Below are 11,006 nucleotides of genomic sequence, written 5' to 3'. Positions count from 1 at the left end.
TTTTTTTATTCTTTTCATTATAGAAGTGTGCCCTGAATATGTGCCCTTCTAAATGAAATTAAGACCTGCCCTTCAAATTTTATCACTGATCGCGAGTCTTCCTTCCAAAAAGACCAAAGTAGATTCCCTCCCTCCCTTTATCAAACGTTAACATTACATTTATTATTTCTATTGCTCACCACACAGCATCAAACATTTCTACTTTTCTGTTCTGTTCACCACACAGAATCTTGGCACATCAAATTACAATTTCGCACCTTGGCACATCAGCATTCGTTGGTGGGTAAAAAATAATTGCGTAAAGCATCCCGAGATTGGTGCGCTGTGGACACGTGGCATAGATTCGGAAAAAGCCCTATATAACGATGACCTTGGCTTCCACTCCTCCACACCACCTACCGCGCCATTTCGTCTTTCTTTTTGTGTAGCATTTGCTTGGCTTTGCCTTAGCCTTCACCTACTTCAGGCGTGAGAATGGCTTCAGTTGTGCAATGTGCCGCCCTGAGCAGCCGCCGCGAGCTTGAGAACGTGTTCCGCAAGTTCGACACCAACGGCGACGGCAAAATATCCAAGTCGGAACTGAGTTCCTTGATTACGTTGGCGGAGATTGAAGGGGTGATGAAGGAGGTGGACTCCAACAAAGATGGCTTCATCAACTTCGAAGAGTTCGTGGAGGCCAAATCCAAGAACCTCAAGCGAGACTCCGCTTCAGCTGTGCAATGTGCATCCCTGCCCCGCCGTCTGGAGCTGGAGGACGTGTTCCCCGAGTTCGACACCAACGGGGACGACAAAATATCGAAATCGGAACTGAGCGCCATCCTCAAGTGCAGCGCAACGGAGGAGGAGATTGATGGGGTGATGAAGGATGTGGACTCTAACAAAGACTGCTTCATCAGCTTCGACGAGTTCGTGGCCGCCAACGCCAACGACCTCAATGCCGCCCGTCTCATGCGAGGCCTGGCTTCAGCTAATTGACACCCATGCCGCCCCCTCTAATTAATAAATAAATAATCACTATCACCTCACCTCTCAGCGCTTAACTCTATCGTTATATGATGTCTTAATGGATGTACTCTCTCTTTCTTTCTGCTATCCTTTATGGATGCACACATATTTACAATAACTACACTCTTGTCTTCATGCGATCCACTATCCCTAATCTTTTTAGATACGTTGTGATTTGAGAAAAAATCATCATTTAAAGTAATTACACACTCATCTTTTTATTTTTACTTACGTTGTTATTGTAGAAGAAAAAATCATTTAAAACATCATATTCTTCTTTTGTGTTATAGGAACCAATATGATTATGGGAATCACCCTAAAGCAATGAAAGCAAGCAACTCATTTTAGTTTAGTTTGTATAAAAAGGAAGCAATTTATTTTAGTTTAGTTTGCATGAAAGAAAGCAACTCATCATCTTAGTTTGTATGATTATATATGTGTAGATTTTTAAACAAGTAGTATCTTATTAAACTCTCTTGTTTTATCACCAATTTAGCTAAAATCATAAGAGCTCTTAAAAGGCATTATTTTCTTCCAAACAAATGACAGCAATACAAAAGCTCCTCCTAAGATAAGTGAATACTATAATAATTCCTCTAAATTTAAAGAGAAAAAAAAATGACATTTTTAATTAATAAGCCACTTCCATACATTATCTCTTATTCAACATACATATCTTATCTTTTCAATTTAAGGAAAGCAATACAATGACCTAAGAGGAGAGGAGCCAATTTCTCAATGATTTTTTACTACAAAGTCTTCATAGCAACTTCCCATTCTAGGAGATTCATATCCATCCTATTTTGTTCACATCCCTCTTTCCCATTAAAACACTTTCAAGGCCTCATTTCACTCATTTGGCTTCTTCCAACATTGAAGTTGTGATGGCAAGTATTTTGACTTATTTGTTTCAAATCTCAAACTCTAATAAATTGGTTAAACTTTTCTTCTTAATTTACTCAAGTTTATTTATATTTATAGATGATTGTGGCAAAAGAGATGGAATGGCCATGTGGGGAAAAAGAGAAATTTGGAATGAATATATATTTAAAATACAAGTGATGCACATCTATTTCAAGAGTGCTCTTTTGTATGGGTATTTTTTTAATGTTTAATTGCATTAATCAAATTAATGAAAATTTTATTTATAAGTTTTTATTTATTTATTGAATGTAATAGAAATAGTTGTTACAAAACTCAATAGTCACTTGATGAAAGAATTAAAAACTTAATTAAGCACATGAAAGTTACCTTCATCAAGGGTTTGTGCAAATCGTTTCATTAACCCTACATAAGAGCTCCATTAATCTTATATTGAATGTAATAGAAACCCTTGTTACAAAACTCAATAGTCACTTGATGAAAGAATTAAAGACTTAATTAAGCACATGAAAATTACCTTGATCAAGGGTTTGTGCCTACCATCTTCGCCCACCTCCCTTACCAAAAAGTGCATCATAGATTGATGGATTGGGAAATCTAAATTCATCTACTATAATAGGTATTGTTTTTTTTTCATCCCTATATCTTAACATTTAAGACTACATTTTCTTGATGCTAATAAGGGCTATATACCCAAAAAACCAAGTGTTAGATGGAAATAGGAGAGTTGATGGGAATGTTGCAACCCACATGAAGTTTAGGCTACCATCTATTATTACCCGTATCCATATCCAATGAAGTAGGCTAATACAACTTTATATCTCTACATGATTAGAAGATGATTGGATTGAAGGTGGATTATGGTTGAATCCAATAGAGGCTATGTCATCCATTGCATAGAGAGAAGATTCCCTTTTGATATAAGCCATTATCTTTATGAAAGTATGAGAAATTGTTATTGGACTAATTTGTATATTTTTTAGACGTTATGCCAAACAAACAAAGGAACATGAGAATGTATCTAGAAATTGTATCCAAAGCATGTAGTCATTTGTAAAGTTAATAAATTCTAATATCTCACCTACTTAAGGGAATTATGTAATAGTTTTCCTTTTCTCTTTTTGGACATGCTTGAATGTTGGATGAGAGACTTGTTTTAATGGCTTTTGAAAATGAATTTTTCCTTTCCTCGTTCTTTATGTAGAAATCATTTGACCATTTTTACTTATGATGTCAAAAGTAACCAACTATATAATTAAAAGTGTTTGTTTTGGAAGTAATGAAAAAATAGATGGGAATCACTCTTGAAGCACTTATCCAAGGTTGAAAGTTACCATTTATAAGTAGAAGTGATAATTTTTTTAGATATTTATATAATATAATAGGGTTAGAAATACACAAAAGAAAATTCAACATAAAGCAATTTAAAACCTCAAAAAGGGACTTGTAAAGGAAAATTTCAAAGCTAAGAAATGCCCTATAATTTGTGTCAGAAAAAAAATGTGTCATAATATAAATGCAAATTTGAAAAGTGAACCAGAAAAAGAATGAAAGAAAGAATGGATATAGTTTGAAATAACATGCAAGTAAATGAAGGATGATATACCACATTTAAAACCATGAAAAAATTAGATTTAAAACAAAATGGGTTCCCATTAACCATTTATGTGCAAGGAAGGAAGTGTGAGTTTTATTGAGTTTACAAAGAGATAACTTACCACAATATTTTAATGTGATCATTCATGACAATTAAACATAAAGTTGCTTTTCAAAATTACATAAAATAAATACAAGTTTAAATGGCATACGGTGTTTAATTTTGCTAATGAAATGTAAGACAAATAATACTTAAAAATATCATACTATGAGATCTTCAAACAATGTTATATATATATATATATATATATATATATATATATATATATATATATATATATATATATATATATATATATATATATATATATATATATATATATATATATATATATATATATATATACTCAAGCCACTCGAACATTTTAACAAATTATTGCTTGTCATACTCTGTATAACGTAATGCTAGAAAACCCATCTCGATCATTCAAAATATTTAAGCATTATCTATTCAAATTCCTACTTCACACAATATAAAATCTAGTTGCATATGTATTGAATAATAACTTTGCTTCTTTATAGTCTTCCTTGTTGGAAGCAACAAAATCCTAAACAATGCAAGTCCCTATGGTAACCCAGTGATATTAGGAAAGTGTTGGTGGTGCTTGACCCGCCAACAGGTCAAGGGATCTCCCTCGTAAGATTTCCCAACTAGACCTCAAACGGTTTGGTGTATGAGTCCCAATAGTGGGTCATACTGTATTGCCTTGACTACAGTTGTGCACAGAGGCAAGTTTATCCCTATTGGTAGCAAGGGTGTGACATATTGAGCAAGTCAAGGAAGGTGCATTAGCGGTTCTAACACACAAAGGGTGAGGTGAGTGTGCCCCTTCGAAACATGTGAAAGTACAGAATTATGAAGGGAACACACAACCAAAGATGCATCACAAACTGGAAGGCAAGTAAGCTATAAATCTGTTGGGTGTCGGATCCCCCAAGGAAGGTTTTGGGGCTTAAAGCCCAAGTTTTGACTAAGTCCAATGTAAATACTCCACAATTTGTGGGCACGAAGCGTGAAGCTGTAATTGAGTCATAGGGTTGTCCACCCTTACTTTTTTAATGTAATGTCGGCTTAAGAGTTCTACCCATGGTCCGCGGACCATGGGATTGTATAAATAAAGCGAGGCTCTAAGTGTAAAGAGACATCGAATAATCTAAAAAAATATGAAGCATTAAGTCTAGGTTGAAGAAAAAAGTCAAGTCTTTGGGTTGTAGAGTACGAGAAGGCTCTCCAACTGAGCATGCAGAGGCCTAGTAGTCCACAACTGAGTGCGCGGACCCCCACAGCTGAGTGCAAAGGGTGAGTCGAGTCTGTAACCATTGAGAAAATAATAAAGAGAAGATTCTTATCAATCTGTTTGTCTTTTTCCTATTTTATGCATTGAATTATATTGGGTATGAATTTCAAGTTTATTGTTTATTTGCTACACGAACTTATAAGAATGTGCTGAATAAGCGAATATAAGATAACTGTCTCTTTACGTGAAGTTAACTAACAGTTATAAGAAGATAAGTAAGATCCACAATATAACTTAGGAAAAGAGCGCAGATCGCTACCTTAGAAGTGGGGAAGCACCTCAGCCCCTGGTTAGGGCTGCACGAAGGTGATTATAACACATTTCGAAGGCCTCGCAGGTCAGGAAAGTGTGCGAAGTGACGTGCATGAAGGCATTCACAGTTGGACTAAATCGACCCCTCAGACATCTCAAGGGTGTAGAAACTTGGTTCCAGCATCCCCCCATACTGCTTTGGGTGAGAGATGAGTCCGTGCTCCGTGGGCTATTTTTGAAAGGGCCAGTAGTATAGGGATTTGTTTGGCTAAATAACTTCGAATCTCGGTTAGGCACCATGAAGCCAACAAATGGTTCTGTTGCTGGGACCAAAATGTGCATAGAGATGTGTGATGTCGTATCATTGGAATCCAACTAGGAAGGAAATTGAAGGTTGGTTGGACAAGAGAATTCACGAATTTGCGCCGCAGGAGAACAAGAATCTGTGACTACCAAAGAAAGAGTGGTTAGACTGCTACCTGTACACAGATATCCACGAAATTTTCTTCGCATCTTTCCCTACTGAGTTGTACGAGTGGATCGCGAAGCTAGCCAATAGCCAAGGAAGGTGGAAGCTTGGCAATCCTATTGTGTGGACCCCAGAGTTGGAGTGCAGATTGGATGCATCGGAGGATAATATCATGTGCGCTATTGATCACTAGCTCTATCAGATTATAGGAGGATTCATTACTGAGTTCACGATAGATACTTCAGTCTGCCATAGTGAGGGAGAATGATGTTTTCTCAAGGGATCATAAGGTAAGTACGTAAAGTCTCTGAATACTTGGATTAAAATGCCATTATGTGAAAAGAGGGTTATGAAATTACCTTGATGTCTTGAGCTACATGAAGTGGAAAATCCTATAGAAACGAAGGAAGTAAGGACCATAGAATAGCCCTTTGACTTTACCTCTGTGAGGGGACGAGGAAGAGCTCGCGAAGGTCTCGCCGTGATGTACGATCAATTTGATAAGGCAGATGATTCCATGCATACCACCTCCACCCACACCACCAAGACCTTCACCACCTTCACCTCCATCTTCACCCGTACCACCTTCCCCACCACCGCGAGTCAATATGGTAACCACAATAAAGTTGCCTGTGTTCGAGGGAGTAGGAAATGAAGATCGAGACCAGTTTTGGTTTGTGGTAAGAGACGTGTAGGAAGCACATGGAGTTACAGATGATAATATAAAGAAGTGACGCTGGTCATCGTTCTACATGATCGCACACTGACCTGGTATATTAAGCATTCTAATGAAAATCCGAATGCGAGGATCACGGATATCCAAATTGCTCTACACAGAGAATTTAGCAGGCCGAAGTTAGAGGCACAGTCAATCATTGTATTCAAAGAGATCACAATGCTATGAGGCGAGACTCCTTGGGAGTTGGATTAGAGGCTAAAGTGCATGATTCGTGAAGCTAATATGACTTTGATGGATGGATAGCATTGCAAATGGTTTGTAGCATCGCTAACGCTGCATTTGAGGAATGCACTATCTCAATAGAGGTTAATGACCAAGGCAAAAGCCTTGGAGTTCACAATGAGGCTACATGAGACCCCAATATAGGATCCTAATTTGGCAGTTCAACAGATCCACGCATAGTTGAAAAACTTATGCCTTAAGATGCAGAGTCTGAAATGGGACAGGATAGCCTGACCAGAAGTGTGCAAAGATGTATGTTGTGTAAAATGCAAGGGGCAAGGTGATGACAAGGACCACTGCCCGGTATTCACAAGTTAACTCGCAGGAGGAGGACCGATGTTGTTAAGACCAAAGCCATAAGTAGGACCTCGCGTGGCACCTACTTTGTGGTGCATGATTTGTTAAATAGGAGGAAAGCATGCTATGGACAACTCCCATTTGTTACAGAAGTACACACAGAATTTTCAACAGTTGTTCTGTAATTTTTGTATATCGGTTGGACACGATGAGCGCACTTGTAGAAGCTACGAGCTGATGATGTATACAACTCCCAGCTACAGTGTTCAAGCCGAAACACAGCCCCTTGACTAGAATGCGGGAGTGGTGCGAACCAGATTTCAGGGGTGTGGACTAGGTTGAGGTGGAGGAGGACCTGGAAGAGGTTGCGGACAGGTGATATGTTACAATTGTGGAGGTCCATGACATTATGCCCGTGATTGTACTAATCTAATGCATCCATCATGTCTGTATTGTACCTTGTTTGACCATGAGACGGAGGATTGTCCTACGCTAATAGCTAGGATATGCGACAAGGGAGTGCTACCACCTCCCTCGACTCAGAACATGTAGATGATGAGGCCTGAGCTGTGCAAGGAAGATCCAAATGTGAACATTGTGCTCCAAAGTGGAATTACAATGGGAGATGATAAAGGCAAGCAGCCCGAAGATAGTACTTGGGTTCACAAGGCTCCAATGAAAGAAGCAGAGTTTGATTTGGAGCATGCTAAGGAAACCTTCATGGAAGCTAAGAAGAGCTTCGATGATGCCTCTAGTTCAGGGAGCAAAGATAGTTCAGAGCTAGAAATGGTCCCATCTATGCTTATGACGTTCCTAGAAACATGCATGAAACTAGTGCGCGACAGTAAGGCTGTAACAAGATTGCAGGAACTCATTAACAGATGCGCTAGGACCACGCTAGGAGAATCTCGCGTAGTGTGGAAAATTGGAAAGCATGTGTTGAGTGTGGGAAGAGAAATGAGGTTGACCACGTAGATTGGAGAATACGAGATGGACCAAGTAATTCTAGACCTAGGATCGGAAGCGAACGTTATGCCGAAGCAAACATGGGAGCGCATGGGAAGGCCTAGACTGCAATGGTCTTCTATCTAGTTATGAATGGTGAACCAACAAAAGATAATACCTATGGGGAGATTGCAGGGAATCACCATGGATATTGAAGGGGTGAGCGCACTAGCAAACTTTGAAGTGATAGAGATTGTTGATGACAACAATCCCTACCCCATGCTCTTAGGAATCGATTGGGCCACTGACATTAATGGGGTGATTAATATAAAGAAGTGTAAGATGATTTTTGAGAATAAGTCTCTATGCGTATACCTTTGGACCCTGTTGAGGGATCGCACTATACAGAGCCGGTGCACAGCTATGGAAGTGATGATGATTTGGACTACATCTACAAGATAACTGCGCGAGAGCAAAACTAGGTAAGTCCCACTAGAGATGGACAAATCTGATGGGAGCATGAAATCTCCTATACGTCAGATTCGGATGAAGAGATAGAGCGGTGGCAGAACCTGTTACATGAGGTAACCATGTTAAACTGTAACACGATGATAAGGTTGTTGCAATGCATATCAATGGAAATGAGAGATTTTCCTACTTATGATGGATTTGGTGAGGTAGATGTTTTCTTGGATAGATTTGAAAGGGAGGAGCCAAAAAAACAATGTTTCCAGGCCTTGAATTGGGTACTGCATGCTATGTCTGCGAGGTGGTGGGGTACGTACAAAGGAAACCTTGAGGACTAGCACGAATGTAGGAGGATGATGTGCATGCGTTTTGGGAAGCCTAATATGAGACTAACAACTAAATACAATGGATGAAATGGTCCACACACCCATCTGTCCAGATGGCTACAGGCATATGGTAAACAACCTACGCAGATGCACATGAACTTTGCATTGGAGAATACGGTCAATAAGCATGTGTTGGGGGGCCAATTACGCAAACACTTCCTCAAGTTGAAACAATAGAGTGTGGAAAGAATGAGTGTGTAGAAGGTTACCCACACAGAAGCATTTAGCAAAGTGTGCGAAGCACTGGACAAGGTATGTAATGCAGATCAAAGTGATTGGGACTTGCGCATACCATCAGTATTATGGGTTTGTAGGATGACATGCAAGAAACGTATGGGACATATGCCTTCTAGGGTGACCTATGGAAAAAACGCTGAAATGCCGATGGAGTATATTATGTCTGGTTCGCGCATAACACCACCCGTGGATATGACGGTTCGCAGAGCCTTGAAAGAATGGATCACGTAGCTGGACGAGGAAGAACGATTGGGACTTGATGAAGATATCCAACAGGGTGATCTTAGGCTCCAAGAACGCATGAATGGAATAACTCGGTTGAGGGTGAAAAACGCCATGATAGAAGAAGAAGTCAAGAAGCTTGAGCAAGGAATAAAAAAGGAATTTATCGATAAGAAAACTGTGGTGATAAAATAGGATGCACATGATTACGATGACAAATTTGGGGACTACTGTCGAGAGTTGATCAGCTTGATGCCTTGGATTGGACCGTATATTACTAGAGGGATCACCGATGGTGGCGTGATGCAGATGGTGAAGTGCGTGATGAAAATAGTAAAGTTCAAAGGAATACCTTTCCCAGAAAAGGTGATTGATGGTCAATTGAAGTTGTATACAGGTAGAAGGTTACCCACACAGAATACGGTCAATAAGCATGTGTTGGGAGGCCAATTACGCAAACAGTTCCTCAAGTTGAAATGATAGAGTGTGGAAAGAACGAGTGTGTAGAAGGTTACGCACACAGAAGCATTTAGCAAAGTGTGAAAAGCACTAGACAAGGTATGTAATGCAGATCAAAGTGATTGGGACTTGCGCATACCAGTAGTATTATTGGTTTATAGGACGACATGCAAGAAACTTATGGGACATATGCCTTCTAGGGTGACCTATGGAACAAACGCTGAAATGCCGATGGAGTATATTATGTCTGGTTCGTGCATAACACCTCCCGTGGATATGACGGTTCGTAGAGCCTTGAAAGAAGGGATCACGTAGCTGGACAAAGAAGAATGATTGGGACTTGATGAAGAGATCCAACAGGGTGATTGTAGGCTCCAAGAACGCATGAATGGAATAACTCGGTTGAGGGTGAAAAATGCCATGATAGAAGAAGAAGTCAAGAAGCTTGAGCAAGGAATAAAAAAGGACTTTATCGATAAGAAAACTATGGTGATAAAACAGGATGCAAATGATTACGATGACAAATTTGGGGACTACTGTCGAGAGTTGATCAGATTGATGCCTTGGATTGGACCGTATATTACTAGAGGGATCACCGATGGTGGCGTGATGCAGATGGTGAAGTGCGTGATGCAAATAGTAAAGTTCAAAGGAATACCTTTCCCAGAAAAGATGATTGATGGTCAATTGAAGTTGTATACAGGTGGCCTGGCCACCTGACTAGCCCTGGGAAGCACAGTCTTAGTGCTCCAGACAGTTGAAAGGAGGTGTGAGACTATAAACTACCCTGCTGGAGAGCTGCGCGATGATGGGAATGCACGAAGGAGTGAAGTGTCACAAGGTTCACGACAGCGTAAGGGTGGATGTGTTGCCACACGGGTTGGCTAGAAAGTGACCATTATAGTCACTATTCATGATGTGATGCTTGGTTTGAGATCAAATGGAGCGGGCGATAAGCATTTAGGGTAGGATCTATGGGCTAGATTTGGAAAAATTTACCTCCAAGGGAGCATTAATGAATCAGATTTGGGGGGAATGGTCGAATTTGAATTGAAAAGGCGTTATAAATTGCAAAGATATACCCAACAAACAACACTTGGCCATTTGAGAATTGAGCTATTGCGTGCCTAGAGATCTTCGAACCGAGATCCATTTGATTTGTTGAATTTAAAGGTGTTGTTTGAGCACATACCTGAGCTGTTGAGAGATTTGTGCAGTAGCAATATGGCGACACCAGAGGAAGCCATGAATATCGGTGAAATGACGGTTGAAGAGGTCACGCAGGCCATAACAGTAGGAGATGCCCCTGAAAATGCCGGGATAGTCGCGGAAATACCTAAATCGTCGTGCATGCCAAGGCCCAAGAAGGATAAGAAGCCTATGATTCCAGTGCGCATGTCCCCTCGAAGCCCATTGCGAACTAAGCTAACCATGGAAGAAAAGGGGAAAGTGGTTAATGTGGAAACCGA

The 11,006-nt window shown here is 39.9% G+C and overlaps 1 protein-coding gene across 1 annotated transcript; it reads left to right on the top strand.

Moving 5' to 3' along the window:
- The first annotated feature begins 474 nt into the window (after positions 1–474).
- LOC149250850 (polcalcin Cup a 4-like) lies at positions 475–975 on the top strand. Its single transcript, XM_089453769.1, has one exon. The coding sequence runs from the start codon at positions 475–477 to the stop codon at positions 973–975; it is 501 nt and encodes a 166-aa protein (XP_089309895.1).
- Positions 976–11,006: the final 10,031 nt, after the last annotated feature.

Source organism: Pinus tabuliformis, chromosome 7 (genome assembly GCF_031772625.1).
Source record: "Pinus tabuliformis cultivar Carrire ecotype Pingquan chromosome 7, CPIR1, whole genome shotgun sequence".
NCBI classification, from domain to species: domain Eukaryota; kingdom Viridiplantae; phylum Streptophyta; class Pinopsida; order Pinales; family Pinaceae; genus Pinus; species Pinus tabuliformis.
Note: the sequence above shows the minus strand (reverse complement) of the source record. Positions and strands in the feature narration are given on the sequence as shown.

What these genes read in the sequence shown, in the direction of transcription:
- LOC149250850 (XM_089453769.1), top strand. Translation starts at nt 475, where the DNA reads ATGGCTTCAGTTGTGCAATGTGCCGCCCTGAGCAGCCGCCGCGAGCTT.